This window comes from Enoplosus armatus, chromosome 13, assembly GCF_043641665.1.
Source record: "Enoplosus armatus isolate fEnoArm2 chromosome 13, fEnoArm2.hap1, whole genome shotgun sequence".
Lineage (NCBI taxonomy): Eukaryota > Metazoa > Chordata > Actinopteri > Centrarchiformes > Enoplosidae > Enoplosus > Enoplosus armatus.
In genome coordinates this window covers 22,082,018-22,098,650 of record NC_092192.1, presented here as the reverse complement: position 1 = coordinate 22,098,650, position 16,633 = coordinate 22,082,018, and the positions used below count along the sequence as shown (strand labels likewise).

General features: G+C 43.5%; 1 protein-coding gene across 1 annotated transcript in view; it reads right to left on the bottom strand.

The window, feature by feature from the left end:
- The window catches only part of LOC139295365 (protein turtle homolog B-like), a 96,206-nt gene that overhangs the window by 30,213 nt on the left and 49,360 nt on the right, over positions 1–16,633 (bottom strand). The window contains exons 6-11 of the mRNA XM_070917549.1: positions 12,118–12,259; positions 5,905–6,050; positions 1,778–1,920; positions 863–1,003; positions 661–777; positions 26–176 (exon numbers count right to left, since the gene is read on the bottom strand). Coding sequence (XP_070773650.1) covers positions 26–176; positions 661–777; positions 863–1,003; positions 1,778–1,920; positions 5,905–6,050; positions 12,118–12,259 — 840 coding nt within the window. The remainder of the gene's footprint in view (positions 1–25; positions 177–660; positions 778–862; positions 1,004–1,777; positions 1,921–5,904; positions 6,051–12,117; positions 12,260–16,633) is intronic.

The following is a 16,633-nucleotide window of genomic DNA, read 5'->3' as shown; positions in this document are numbered from 1 at the left end:
GTGTGTGTGTGTACACGTTGGGTACCTATGACTTGGACGTGCGTGCTGGCAGTGATGCTCGTGGCAACGTTGGTGGCGACACACTCCCACTCCCCGTGGTCCTCCTTTGTGAGTGACTTGAACTGTAAGCTGCCTCGGGGCAGAACATTGTGCTTGCTTTTGCTGGGCTTCCCTACCTGCGGTCCACGCAGAGACAGAGTCGGCCAGTGACAGAGAGAGAGACGGAGAGAGGCGCACAATAGGTTGGAACGTGTCACTCAAACTTCACAACACACAGGCCACACACACATATGGTAGGGAACGCTTCACCAGCCGTTAAAAATATCCATCTCAAAATCTCACGTGCAATAATGCCACAATAATATTGCTTTCAATATCTAACTTAGGTATCAAATTATACAGAATGATGAATTATGGATTTCATAAGTGGGAGACAAAAACAATAGCTAATCACACAGTAGTCAGGGAGCAAGATTAAACATGCCTCACAATCAAGCAAACAATTGAGAGAATCTAATATGTTCCCTTGATTGCATGTTTTATAGACGTCATTAAAATGTGATTAAAAACACTAAACTGACATACAGTGGTTTGAGTAATTAAAATCCACTGCAGGGAGGGTGATGGGGGGAGGGGGGTAGAGTGTGGAAGGTGTCTTACCTTCCTCCATGTGATGTTGGGAAAGGGGTCTCCCTCCGCCTCACAGGGGATGACAAGTTCTCTCCCAGCCTCCTGCCTGTACTCCCCTCCAGGAACCACTGAGAATTTGGGAGGGTCCTGTGAAACGGCCAGAACAGGTAAGTAAAAAAGAGCCCACTTGCTATTTTGGGATCATTTAAATACACAGTGACTTTGGGTGCACCTTTAGCACCAGGGGAGCGGGAGGGGACCATCCCATGGAACCCAGGGCATTGTAAGGCATGCAGGTATAGGTGCCGAGAGAGTCCTCCGTCACCTCTGCCACACGGATGCTCCCATCGTCCATTTGGCTCCAACCAGGGTACTGTGGATGGAGAAGTCATGGACTGTGTGTAAGGAAGAGTAATGTATTGTCATAGATAATATCAATCACAACATCCTGTCAATAACCCTGGGCAGATGAATCTTTCGCTCAAATAAGAGACAGAGAAGTACGGAAGCCCTGAGAGGCAAGTGAGAGAAAAAAAAACGTTCTGGTGATCTAAATTGTTTTCCCTCCTTTGTTTATGACTTCAGAACAGGTGGAAGCAAAAAGACAGGTTTTGCCAGGATAATCTTTTTACTTAATTTTTTTTTTCTTTTTCAAAAACAGGTGAGTTTTGGCAGGTGAAAAGAAATCCTAAACGCGAGGTACATACTGTATACTGTGTGCTAGCAAGCTAGAAATGTATGTTAATCAGTGCTAATAGCTTGCATATACAGTATGTACCTTGTGTTTACAGTGCATGGACAAAACCCACTTGGAGGAAAACATTTTTGTCCTATTTGGAACATGGCCAAAATGAGTATTATAACAACAAACATCTGATCCAGGAAAAAAAAAAAGTTCACCTGCCAAAAAACTTTATTAAAAAAAAAAACAACAACATTAGACTATAGCAAAAAAATTGGCCAAACTTTTTGGCAACTTGGATAAGAATGTTTTTCTTACTTGCCTCTCAGGGCTTCCGTAGGGAAGCACACTGAGAACGAAAGGCTGACGTGAAACATGGAATCACTCGAAGCGTCCGCCAAAGACACGACACACTCGTTTGCAGTTGCAGAGCGGAACCAAAGCTGCAGCACCGCTCCAGCTCACCTTTTCTATCCGGAGAGGGAGGCCGTCTTTCTTCCACTTAACCAGAGTTACAGGGGGGTTGGCATCTACAGGACAGCGGATGAAGCCGGGCAGACCAATGGCCACGTAGATGACAGATGGCATTTTTACCACACGGGCAGGATCTGGATCACAGAGAGAGAGAGAGAGAGAGAGAGAAAACTTGACTGATTAAAACATCTCTTTGTAGTTTGGGAAACCCGGCGCCTGGTGATTGCAATAGCTGTGTGGAGAAGATTGGGAAATCGTACCACTTTGGCTGGTCTCAGAGCAGCATTTGCGTAAGCTTGCAGAGGGTATATTGTTCAACAATGAACACAGCATGCACACGGGTTTTAATGAACAGCATTGTGCACGTGACATGTGTACATCCTACATCCTGACTCTCAATGTAGCACCCAGGGACCATTTAACAAATACGTCCAATAGAATTTTTCTTATTACAAAATCTGTGTTGCCCCATGTAGCTATGCCATGTCCCGTTATGTTTAGACCAAATTAAACTGTCACATTCTTTATAGACAGTACATAAAAATCACATTACATCACACCATCCCTGACCCGCCTCACCTCTATCACATCAGCTCTGATATGTTTGAGTTTTATTACCACATTTGCCCCACATTAGTGGCTATCCTTTCACATTCTTCTCTCTGTTTTATATAATTGGGATTTAGTATGGTCGAGCTATACCCTTTGGGCAAAGGCGGGCACACAAGAAAGAAAGTCCATCTGGTAGAGCAAAGGGGGCTAAGAGGAGGGAAAGGAGGGGGTTGGCGGGGAGAGGAGAAGCTAAAACTTCCCCTTCCTAAATCCAGAATTCTGAAGAGGGGAGAGAACAGCGTGGTGCCTAAATGAGGTTAAGGAGGAGCGCTTCAAAGTAGACACTGGTTGATAAGGAGGAGAAATGGAGTGAGTGAGAGGAGGAGGAGGAGGAGGGGCGAAGAGGAGGAGTGAGCGCTATCAGCGAAGAGACAGAGAGGAAGGACGAGCGAGGCTGAGCACGAGCGTGGGAAAGAGGACAGGTGAGAGAGAGATGGTGACTGGATGACGTAAGGCAGAGAGGAGCTGGCGGAGGAGAGAGGCGGCGTGACTGCGAACACGACGAAGCAGGCAAGAGGCGTCGCAAAGGAGAGGAGACGAGAGAGTGAGAGGGTGAGATGGCGGGGGGGGGGGCGGGGGGTTGAAGCACAGGGAGAGGTCGGTTGGCCGCGCCGTCGCCAGAACAACTTTGCACTACAACTGCTGTCCTCCAAAGTCCTAACCGCTGGCCCGCTCCGCCACAAAGAGCCCGGAGGAGCGCCGCCACCGGCACCACAGACGAGAATATCAGCCAGGTTTCTAAATATAGCCCTCAGACAGCGCTATCGCTCACGACACGCTGGTTCCCACTGCAAGATGCTTTAGGGAAGTTATTCACTGGCAGGCGTTTCAGGGAGAAATACAGAGGGAGGACAGGGAGAGAGGCAGGCTGTGGGAGAGAGGTTTAAACAGAGGAGGAGGCAGAGGGGAGGAAAAAAAGGGGGGCATGAAACAAATGTGGAAGGGTGAGCGTGGAGGATTGAGAGGAAGGGATGAAGACGGGAAGAGGGAACAAAAGGGAAGGACGCAAATAAGAGGAAAGAATAGGACAGAAAGACAGAGAGAGCCCTCTGCAGTCTGACAGAGAAAAGTCCCTGGTCTTACAGCAATGATGTAATCCCCCTCTCTCACTTCTCACCCCCCGCCCCCCTCCCTCACAACTGGTGTTGCCTGCCTCTGTCCGTCACACACACACACACACACACACACACACACACACACACAATCTAATGTACAGCCATCAAAAGGAGGCAATGAGAGCGAGGGAATGCAAAATGTCTGTTGCCTTGACTACTGCCCAGTGGCCGGTTGACCGGTCGGCGAGGCTCAAACATCTCAGAGCTCGTCCTGCCTGCTCCAAATACGAGCCAGATGTGACAAATTCGCCAAGGCGTCGTCTTTCCAGAGCTCGGAGGGACTGCGTGAGTGTGTTATGGGAGGAGAGAATAAGGAGGCGGCAACCCATGATGAAGACAGAGGGAGGGAGAGATAGAGATGTGTTGGTGTGCGTATGAATATATATATATATATATATATATATATACATATAAATGAGTACAAATGAAGAGGGAGAGGCAGGGGAGAGAGAGAGAGAGAGAGAGAGAGGACGCAGGAGGGAGGGAGAGGCAGAAAGCAAACGCAAAATGGAAAAAGTGTATGTGAGAAAGTGAATGTGGTGTTTGGGTAGGATTAGGTGTTTGGCTGAGAGGCGGAACTGAGTTAGCCTGGAGACTGGTGGAGTGTCCAAATCGATTCCACAGCGCAGAGGGCGCGCCGAGCGCATTTTCCACACGAAACTAGGTGGTTTGCGGACATGCAGCCTCTGCTACAGACCAGAAGCTCTTCTTCCACCCCATTTGGAGATAAGGCTCAAGTTAGAACTGGGGTCCCTCCTCAACAATGTACAGTGATAAGGATTAGTCATCTCAAACTGCACTGTTGAGCTACTTTACGTTTAACATAGAAAGCGTATATATATATATATATATACCCAAACGCCACATTAAGACGTTTTAAATGCTACAGTACGTCCTACTTTCTTCAACAGAAGCCTTGTGATGAGTGCTCATTGGGACCTGTCTAACTTTGGAGTCTAACTATTGTATGTTTGCTGGCATGGGAGGCAGGCTGCATGAAAGCATGCTCATGACTTTATGGGGCATTGGAAGCAATCATACTTATACTGATAATCAAGAAGCTGATCTTTTTTCTGCAAATGCCAATCCACACAGAAAGCAGTTTTTTTTATGTCTGTCACTCGCCCGTCTCACAGAATAGAAAGAATTTTAATAGATTTTTTCTTTTTTCCTCTGGTGCGCTTTTGAAGACTTTTCTCCACAGGCAGCTGTTTCAATCTCACAAATCCGTTGTGTTGCTGTGAACTATTAAACGGTATCGGCAATGACTGAGAGGCTATGAGCTTTCTGGTTTCACTGCATGCCTATTAAAGAGACTGAATCAATAAATAAAAACAACTCTTGTTTTCTTCTTGTATACTCCTCATTAAGCCCGACTGAAAGCTATTTTTTCCCCCCGGCACATTTCTGATGACAGTCAGCTGGTTATGGCGACAGAGTGGGTGTGGATGGACCAGACTGACCGCTTCATGTGCCGCTCGCGCACTACTTTTTCAGAGACGATATCATTACGTCTTTCAAAGGATGCAGGATTAGCTATTTGCCTTCAGAGAGTATCGCTAAGTTTTGACATTCTTTATTGGTACATAGCACAACTGAAATACAATATCTTGTTGGTTAAAGGTAATCAGATATAAACCTTCATCACCATCCTAGAAAATATTGAGCAAAGTCGCTGTATTTTATGTACATTACATTATGATATACTGTAAATTGTAGACACCATTATATTTAAATGCATTTCCATAGTTGTACTAATACTGTTGTATGTAATGATACAACTGGTGAGAATATAACATGACATAAATTGTCCCTGTTCCGCAGTCGTGTGGTTTATTTACTTATATCATTTATATATATATAAAGTCGCTAATAAGGTACTTTCTTCATCAACTTCTTTCTTTATCTATGAGTGATGGAATCCTATATGAACACACTGGTTTCTACCAAAGTGACAACACCTTTTCTTGTCTCATGTGACCTGACTTTCTGTGTTTGTGCTTTCGTCTGTCCTTTTCTCACTGTTTAGAAGCCGGTGGGGCTCCGATGGACAAAGGGGATGTCACAAACGTCCATGCACCAATCATGAAGTAGCAACATTTGAATCAACAATCTGATGAAAGCCGGAGGGTTGTTTGGTCACTGTAAATCAAATGTGATCAAGCTCCACCCACAGAGTCCTGATGAAGCAGATTAATGGACATTATAGTCTTCATAATTTCTTCATAAAGTCTTTAACTCTTCATAAAAGATGTGTTTTAGCTTTCTTTTTTTTTTTTATAGCTTATTTAGTTATTAGTATATAATGTACCAGAAGAGACTCTAACGTTTAGCACATATAACAAATGAAAAGTGTGTAAAAAAAAAAAAAAAAAGATGTAGGACACTCACATTGCACTGTTAGGTAGGCAGAGGCAGTCGGTGGTCGGCCCAGGCTGTTGCTGGGAGCACAGGTGTATGTCCCAGCATCCTCCGGCTTGACTTGGGCAATGATGAGGGAACCGTCGATAAGAATACTGACTCTGCGCTTTAGGTCACTGTGAGAATGGCGAGAAGGGAAACGTCAATGACGGGTTATAGGTCGGCCGGCTAAGAGATCTGACATCATGTCGTCTGGGAGAATTCAGAATGTAGAAAAAAAAGACGTAGATTTAGCAAACATCTCAGTCGTATTTCAAAATAAGATTCATACGTATGCATATGAAGCTTTGGTTTTCTTAGTACTGACAATTTCGACTATTTCAACACATCTCTTCAGTCATCAGAAGGCACAAGTCACAGCCTGATGAGCATTTGAGAATATTCATGGATGGACGTACATGTATGCTGTCACTGATGTATGATGCAAGGCTTCTATGAAGATGACGACAGATTGTTTGGCCGGTGCCACATTTTCTTGCCCTTTTTTGCTCATATCCCAGCGGACGTGTAGCTCTGACTTTCATATAAATGATGCTCTGCGCACAGCTTGATTCATGATTCACAGCAGAAAGAGTCGGTTGCAGAGGAACTGTAACTCTGCAGGCTTCAAAGGTAGCTGGAAAACACAGGGAAATGTATTCCCTCTGCTTATTAGCTACTGTCCTATAGCACAAAATCATTAGAATATGTCAGTGTGAGGTTGATGGGATTTATTGATACCAATACCAACCACAACTTTGCCAGATGCCGAGATTTCAGACTTCTAAAACCACGATAAACCATCCAGCTTGTAGGCTTTGTGTTGGAACAGACGAAGGGGGATCTCGGTTCATGCTTGACAGAGCGTCACGCACAGTGCCTGCAGATTTTCCAGCAGCCCATTCATACTACAAAAATTCTATTTTTCTCATCCAAAAGGTGCTCCGCTATTGTGAGATCTGGAGCGTGTATGTGTGGATCGCTGGAGAACTACGCTACAGCCCCCCCTGTCTCTGTTTCTGGAACTAGCTTCAACTTGGCGCTATATCCTGCGAGAAGTATCCATTTAAATGGGGTTATGCATCAAGTCTGGCATGAAGTAGCATTTTCAGGTTATGACCTAAAGGGCTATATCAAAACATATTAGCATTGCAATATTAAAGATGTACAGCAATTTTGTATTGTACTTTGTTATTGTAATTAATTTTGTATTTTACCTGTTGGGTGGTTCATATAAAGGACATGGACATGAACATGACAAATGAAGAAAAAAAAAAGGCTTGTTTTGAAAAACACAAAAAGGTAATGGAATTGATGTATAACAGTAAATTCTCCCAATCAAAGGGAACGTTAAAGGAGTACTCCTGCAATTTAGTATTGCACTTCCATAAAGTTAGAACGCTTATGAGAAAAAAAAAAGAATCTGCAAAATCGAAGCCGCAGAGGCCGAGACCGCTTCATGTACCCTTGCTTCCCTAGTATGGGGCATGCCCCCCAAAACCCTGGATCCTACGTTTCCCATAATTCAGTATGATAGTGTCTTTAGTTAGACACCCATATATTTCAAAGTCCACACCTCAAGCTTGCATTGCAAATTTTCTGATAAAGCTGAAAGCCTGGCGACATCACTATTACATCATCAGGGTTATTTTCTCAGAAGACATTATGCAACTATTTTCACAGCGGAACTAGAAGCATGTAGTTGATATAGTTAAGAGTCTTATACATGTCACAAAGACTGATTTGAAACGGGCATTTCAAAACAAATCTACACAGACTATTGGAAATAACATTTAAAGGTAAAAGATGGGACTTAGTAGTATTATAATACACAATATAAGCATAATCCAAAATGGGTAGCAACAATGGGATGACAAGTTCTTTTCTGACATGAACAGAAAAACAATTTTGGACCTATAAAGAATGTCCAGACCTTGGTTTTCATTTTCTATAATGGCATTAATGTGGAGGTTGAACGAAAGCTCAGAATCAATAATAATATTCTAATAATAATAATATTCTAGTATCAACTTTTAAGACCCATCGCTGACTATAATTGAAATTTGAGGACCTTAACTGAGATAACCCTGATGACATCACCAAGGTTGATTTTTCAGCCTTTGGAAAGCTACCTCCAGAGTCGCACAATACATTACACAGCTGTTTTCACATGCTGAGAAGTGCTCCTCGTGATCAGCAAACTGACCTTTATGTGTAAAATTGGTGGAATGCAATATTATATTGTCAGTATTAAACAAAAGGGCACACTGTAGTTTATCCAGTGCTGTGTTTAGCAGAACATGTCATGTACTGTAGCTCTGTCTGCAGTTTCAATAGTCCAAGATCCCTTTTCTACAGCAGACAAATGTTTTTATTTGGAGAGAGGGATCTGGGATGAGTTTTAAGCCAGTCCTGAGATTTGGGTCTGCTGACTGGTGACCAGCCACTTGCAGTAGTCAAGGCAACGGATATTTTGCATTCCTCGCCTTTGCTCCCTCCGTTGCCCGTTCCAAATCAGACTGTAAGAATGCAACGAGCAGAGGTGGGCTATATGATAAAAACTAGCAAGAATATTAAGAAGATTTGGGATTTTGAACAGTGCGGAATTCTGCTTTTAAAAGTCAGAATTTCAGAAAGCTGTTAATGCTGCCGTGACCCGAAACACGAGGGGGGAAACAGACGTCAAAGGCAATCATTTATCAAACTTTGCCACTTAGTCCGCAGTAATAACAGTCATTAAAAAATGAAACTGCCAGGGGGCAACAGAATCCGCGTCACCTGTCCTGTCTGAAGGCACTTAGACTGGAAAGTCTTATGAGGAATTTTATTTCTCAATTTTTCTACCCAATTCCTTAAAAAAAATACCCTTCTCCAGTCACAATATATCAATGCTGTGGTAGTATAAGCCCTTTCTGTGGACAGAAAAAGCTCAAGAACTCAAAGCCCGTGGCCTCGGGTCAAACTGGGCCAAGCCCTGTTGATTGGCGGGCTGATCTACGGTCTCTGCGAGCAATTTGAAACACAATTTGAGGGCATTACTGATTGCCTGAGCCTCGTATCATTTCTCTCCCTGATGCAGGGTTTGGTTCCGATAGCCGGTTCCATTTTGGATCTACTTCCAAGTTGGAAAAACACCTTGTTTGACAGACATGAATGAGTAGGATTTCACTTTCTTAATCATCAGTATGTATCTGCAGAGACCCTGCCCTCTGCCTGCATATTCTTATTTTGGTGTGTTCAGGCCGTTTCTGGGCGACAGCGTAGCCCCCAGCCAATAACAGCAGGGTGTGAGGGCGGGACTCATAGCAACCAGGCGCCAGATCATAAGCACACATCCAAGAGGAAACTACAAGCCGAGGGGGGGGGGGGGGGGGGAGGGGGCAACCAACAAATCCTACTTATTCTGCCTTTAAGCTCTACAGCCAACAAATCCCTTATTGAATGTGGTTTAGGTATGATGCTGAGGGAAATCAAAACAGTACAAGAAGTCTTCATTCCCCACCAAACATACCACCTAAAAAGATTTGACAAGGGATTTAAAAGGATTCAGATTCGATAAGCAGATTCGGGACATGGGACATGGATCAAATTGATAAAGTCGATGAAATGCTACTGAACCCCGTCCCTACCCTGATGATACTGCAGACCTGAGAGGTGGTGAAGCAGCCTCCAGATGAACAGGATCTAGAGCCAAAGCAGCAGCTTCACGCACATCTGGTCTGCTCTAGACAAGTATTTCCCTTTTGTTCATTACAAATCCAGTCCTTCATTTTAAGCGATCTCTTATAAGAAGTGAACACCACAAATATGTCTTTAGATAACTCAAGCATGTTTAGCCACATTTTCAGGTTAGCTCTTTGAGACAAATGAAACAGCCCACAGTCTGTGACCCTCCCTGTCCCTTGTGGAGATTTTTGAGGAAATAAATTCATTACTCAAGGGTTACATTTTTTCTTCTTCTTCCAAATATTCATGTTAAGGGCGTTAGCTTCATTTTTTAACTATACAGCAACACTGGAAAATATCGAATATCACCGTCCTTCATGTCCTTATTTACAATTTCCAAAGGGTAGACATAACTGTTTTTGAAAGGAACTTACAGTATATGCTGGAAAGACCATTTGCTATTTTTATCTTGTCATAATTTAATGATATTTTAGCCGGCATGAAATGGCAACACCAGTAATAAGAGAACTGCCCCCCCCCCCACCTTTGTTCAGCTATATTGCACATATGCATGAGCGCTGGGCTCATCCCTGTCTACTCGGTCCCCTTCAAAAAACAGTGCATCGAAGCGGACGTTGACGTAATATGATGCATTGTGTATGTGCATCATAGGCCTAACTTAACTTCGAGCTTTGGTGGCTGTGGGGCACTTTATGGGTAAGCAGAATGGACAAGTGCATTGCCTCCGCTTCGAAGAATCAACAGTGGAAATGTCATCGCTTGTGGCAACGGAGGGAAAAATGCGCCCGCTGACTGACATTTCTGCAGATCCATCGCACAAAAATAGTGATACGCTTTCCGTTACAGAGTTTGTTTGCTTCAAAGTTGATTCAAACGAAGGAGTCGTGCAAAGTGTTTTCATTTGAATGGACTTGCGTTGGAGCCCATGCCGATCTGCACCCTGGTGTGTACACCATGGATCTTCAGGAGATGCCTGTGTGTCTGTCTGACTAAAAACTCATCACATAACACTCTTACTTAAAGCTTCATGTTTGGACATAAAATAACTTTACTAGCTTTTAACGTCGTGTTTTTGTGATTGGTGGCTTTTGCCGCTTTGTTCAGACATGACGTGTTACAGAAAGAGCTACGTGCCTGCCCGATATTTGGCAGAAAACAGCACCAACTTGAACAGCTTTATGATGTGATTTTCTGTTCTCTCACAGGCTGCATCACCGACGGACTCGCCATCGTCAGGGACACTCTCCCTTCTCTTCTCTCTGGTGAATCTCCTGATACATTTTCTCATCACTTTCACAGTTCATTAGAGAATACTGCTGCCCAAGTCTGACAGAGCACAACACAAGCTGGGATTCACCTGCTGTATGTAAAGCTATGTTTGACATGTGAAGGAGGGGAAGCTGGTGTGATTATTACTGTGGTTGTTTTTCTCCATAAAAATGTTTTTTATAGACTAATCTGACATGAGATGATCATAAAACTTAAAACCTGCCTTTTCGAAGTTTATTAAACTGATTTTATTATTATTGAGCGAAGGAGATGATAATAAACACATCAATTTATTACAGTGAGCTTAATTAGGCAAACAAGCATGAGATCTCTCTCTCTCTGCACTTATTTAACCCTGTTCTGCAGCGTTTACATTCTTCTCAAGGCATGATTCAGATTTTTGCCAAGTTTGAAGCCCGACCCAGTGAGATTGCTGTCACGCCTTAAATAAAAGTGACTGCGCTCATTAAGACATGATTACAGCATGTGAAATTGCCAGGACATTTACTTACGGCGGGAATGGCTGAAAGGGATTTCCCTGTATGCTGTCTAACGCTACGTGAGGAACGTGAACCAGAAGAAGACTGAGCTAACCCTGATTTAAGGAACTACAGACTACTACAGAGAGGGCCTGCTCGAGTCAATAAACTTCAGGACGTTGAAGCCGAACAATATTATCTCGACTTTGGGACTCGTGCGCTTCTTTTAGAACTTCTCTGATGATTCATGAGTTATCCCTCCGCAATAAAACATCATTTTACCCACCTCAGCAATTTAAAGACAGAAACGGACGGGCCAATCTCCCCCCCGGGGCGGAACTCTTACTGATGCTGTCTTCTATTGCCTCAGTTGGACTGCTCTTTCAGTATGTATTGCCACTGCTGTCTGTTTTAATGTTGCTTTTATACTCGAGGTTTGTGTGCGTTCAGCGTCCATGCTGACCATGTGAACCAAATCACCAAGCTTGTAACATGCAATGACCACTAGAAATGATGTTAAAAACACACGATGAAGTTGTGCATATTTGAATTTACGAAGACAAGTATGTTGTTTTTAACACTGGACATATTTTTTTGTTACTTTCATACTGCAGCTACTATATGCTTCACTCTCCAAAAGATTCCTTAAATGCATATTGAGCCAGCGAGTGAATGTCCACCACAAACAAAACGTCACAACATAGGACCCTTGACAGTGGCCGGTTGAAGTGACATGGCGAACAATAATGAACCCCGATCATAACTTTACTTCTTGAAGAAGACGTTGTCCTCCTCCCAGAACCAGGTGTAGGTCAGGTTTCGAGGGTAGGCCTCCGCCTGGCAGGTGAAGAAGGCGTCCTGTGAGATGTTCACTGTAATGTTCTCTGGTGGTGACACAATGAACGGAGGGCCTCGAGGAGAAAAACACAGAAACAGCCGTGAAAAACATGTACTTAGCAGGTACGCTTTTGCCTCATTAGAAATGCATGATGCCAAATGTCTTTTCGCCACGAAGGGATTGAGAGGAATTCCCGTCAAACATGCTGCGATGGAACAATAAGGGAAAAAGAATTACGTGTCAGTTTGAATTCACCCGAACTTGTGATCTTTCGACATTTTGAAAACTGCGACAGCCTTATTAAGGGATATGTTGTCTTTTTCTGATTACAAGAAACAGGGAAAATAAGATTTTCAAAGGGGGTCACCCTAGCAATGGCTAGAAATAGAAATGCCAGGCTCTATACCAAAGATACATATACTTCAGATATACTTCACAGGAATAAAAGTACGTCTGTCCACCTTAGGGCACTTTGTCAATAAACCATAACTATGTAAAAACACAAGACATATAATCTGAGTGAACCTACACTACCCTACTGTCCACATGGGAAACGAGGGTCAGCGTGACATTTACATCCCAGAGGTATTAACTCTCTCAGTGGGAGCTTCCCACTCAACTACGTCACACCCTCTACAGGCACAACACACAAATTAGTTAACACACTGGGCAAGGGTCACATGGGGTATTTATGGCCATGGACACATACTGTGTAGACACACAGGGATTAAAGCCGGTGCACCCACTCTGAATTCTTTAAGGCGCACCCCAGAGCCATATCACATACTTATTTTGCACTCAGTAAAGGATTATGAGAATTTATTGAGTGATCCTGGCTGTGCCAGATGGATCATCCTCCTTGCACACATGGATTTATTTATACCATGATACTTGATTCATAGTCATTTCCTAGCAATGACCACAACTATATCCATAACCATGCTGAGTTTGGTCTGGAAGCTAAAAACTGTCTATTCTACCTTCATCTACTTTCAGCTACTTACCACACACTAGGTGGTTGGATTTATATGAGAGCGCCACTTAACACTCCAGCGTGTGAGTGTATGTGGCAATACCACCCAAAATAGGATATACTACACATAAGCACTGCTTAGCAAGACCGGGCCATCGTGTGTGAAAGATCTCATTGGAGGTTCTGCAGCCATCACATGCATGACAAGACAAAGACTTTCTAATGTGCGGATTTAATTCTTTCAAACTAAATATCTAATTTTCTACATGACAGGAGAAGTGGCCACGGGCAAGAAGATGGCCCCAAGCTAATCTCAGTGTAACTCTGCAGAAGAGGGAGCGAGTATCGATGGACCACATCGTTCTCTGAGCTCCACAACTGACTGGACGAGTATAAAGAGGCTACTGAGGGTTAAAAAAAAAGAATGAAGAGGCTCAAAGACTAGCAGCAAGGGTCAAGACGGAGGAGGTGTGCCACCAGAACCTAATCACCCAGGCTGAGGAGATAATTGGTGATAAAGAGACTGATCAAAATTAAATAATGGCTGAGGTGCCCTCCGAGTTCAAGGCTGAGGAGTCAGCACTTAAACCTAGCTGCTCCAGGAGCAGCTGAAGATGCAGTCAGCGGAGGAAAAACTAAGACCAGTAAGTGAAAGAGGGAAAGGGAGCTTTTTCATGGGACAACGTGCACTCGGTGACACGGTGACACACTGGGCCTCATGCAAGAACATTCTCATGTTCTTATCCTAAACTTCTCTTGTCTTCTTCTCTTGCTCTTTGTGAAGTTTGTTCATGCGAATGTTCCAAGTCAGATTCGCTAAGGCTCATTTACACTTGTCATTTCAAGTGTCTTGTGTCCGGATAAAATCCAGATGAGATTTAAGACACTTTCATTTCCACATATATGCGTCTCTGTTGGTCAGATAACAAATCGGACTGCAATCCGTCGTGATTTTCTGAATGCTTCTTGGATGCATTTACACTATGCTTTTTTTAAGATGGAAAAGCTATCTGATCCGCCAAGGATGCACAAAGTGTAAATGGAGTCTAAACACTCTTGACTGCTTAAACCTTGTCATAAATTGCTTGTTTCAGCTTGATGAACACCACCTCTTTCTGAGCAGGTACAATTATTGTATAACTTTTATAAGTTTGTTCTGCTCCATTTGTGGGCAGATTTCATTCACAAAAATCCGAGAGTAAAAATAGGAACTTCACACTGCTGGGCTTCAAGTCCTCCTGTCGGAAATCAGTCAAGGAAAACGTAACAAATTGAGTATTAATAGACCTGGAAAAATGACAAAATATTAAGACTGCCATGCTGCCAACAACATCAGAACAGCACTGTGCTGTGAAAGAAATGAAGAGGGATTGGTTTGACAAGAAGTTAGATACTAAAAACATCCTGCTAAAACAGAGCTGTCCATCACTTAGACTGGAGGTGGTCAAAGGGGCATGACAGAAATGGATGGTTGTACAGTGGGGAGGATGTGCCCCTCATTCTGCCATAAGTTGTCTTAAATCACTGCCATTTAAGAACGAATCTATTCGCATCAGTGCTTCTTGCATGAGGCCCAATGACTGTTACAGTGCACATGCCAACACCAAATAACATCGAATGATTTTTTGGTGGCATAGGGGTTGAGATGCTGACCACAACGAACCACAATGTCCCCGGTCTGGTTCAAGTCCAGCGGGGGGTTCTTTGTGGCATGTTATTTCCTATCTCTCTCTCCCTTCATTTCCTGTCAACTCTTTACCATTGACCTGATAAAATAGGCATACCATGCCCAAAAAAATCTAAAGCAAACAATATGTTTATATTTTCAAGAAAACAAATCTGGCCGATTTTCTCTGAGTTTTTGTAATTGATGCAATTCAGCTGTAATGAGGACGCACGCACGCACACACACACACACACACACACACACACACACATTTATCCTCATATTTCTTCCAAGTTGTTCAGAACTTTTGGTCCACACGTATAGACCTGAATTAATGCACCCACATACACACACACACACACACACACACACACACACACACACACACACAGCTGAGTTGAGCCAGTGTTGCAACTGTAAACTGCTCGTCCCATATGTTAGTTCTGATCTGTAGCCTACAGCCTGATCCTTTAACAGGCAGAGTATTTCCATCTGCCAGCCCCTTAGCAGGACAACCAGGACTAGGCCTGGTGCTGGATGACGGTGTTGTTGGTGTTTGAGTGGGTGTGTGTGTGTGTGTGTGTGTGAGTGTGTGCCAACCCGCCCTATTTGGAACCAGCTGAGTGCTGGAGATTTGTTGGCACTGTAGTCTCTTAGCTGATCTGCAGCTCAGTGGCTTTCCAGGAGGACCTCTATTAATCCGTCTCTCCCGTAAATTATACAGGACGGGTCAAACAACGGCTCTGTCTCAGCCCTGGCTTTGTCCTCAGTCCCAAAAGGAAATGTGTGATCTCTGTGAACATGTTCACTGTCTGTTCTCTGATGAACGAAAGCAAGTGACCAACCAACACGTGAACCCCAGAAACGCTTTTATATAGCACTGATTTGATGAAAGCAAGCTGACAAAAATCATCTTTATGCTTAGGATTAAGGTCAGGGGGAAACGTTCACACCAAGCTAATAAGCTGGTGTGTATTAGTCTTTCCTTTTGCAAAGTGACTCGCAGTAGTCCTATCTATTTATGCACAGAAGCGTTTCAGAGGAGGTTTGTAGTGTCCCACTGAATCAAAATAATCAAAATAGCAACAGAATAGCCAGCTATAGCTAAGTTGAGTCATTACTGCCGCCAACGTCAACCTCAACATATATCATCTAGGGCCATGTATGTCTGTACAAAACTCTGGTCTGGTAGACTTTGAGGTATTTCACAGGATAAATGTAAAATTTGAACTGCTAGTGACGGTAGTTGAAAAATCAGAGGATCACCAAAGTCAGTAAGATTCATCGACTGGGGAACATGGACGTCTGTCGTGCCAGTCCACAAACAGATGCTGAGATATTTCAGTCTGGACCAAAGTGGTGGACCAACTGGCCTACCGACCAGTGCTATCCATGGAGTCACACTGCCAGCAAAGTTACAAGGCATACAAACGTGTTCTGCTTTGAAACAGAATTTATGTCTCGTATGGTTACTATTACTTTGTTCAAACACATCTTTCTCTCTCATTGATAAAATCCAGAATTCATGAATATATAAATGGTTTTTTTCCAGCTGGACACTGCCTCCTACTTCACTGAAAAGACCATTCTCAGTGGAGGCTTTGAGTTTCCACATCACACGTGTGAAAGGTACATACTGGACCATGATTGGCTTCCAGACATACACCATTCCGTAGAGTGAAGCGCAAACATCACTGTCAAGGCACAGTAAGAAAAGCAGTTTTGACAGGAGGGGGACTTGGATTTGATCATATAATGTAGTCATTCAGTGTAATTCTCTGGTTTGTCAGTGCATTATATGGATGTCA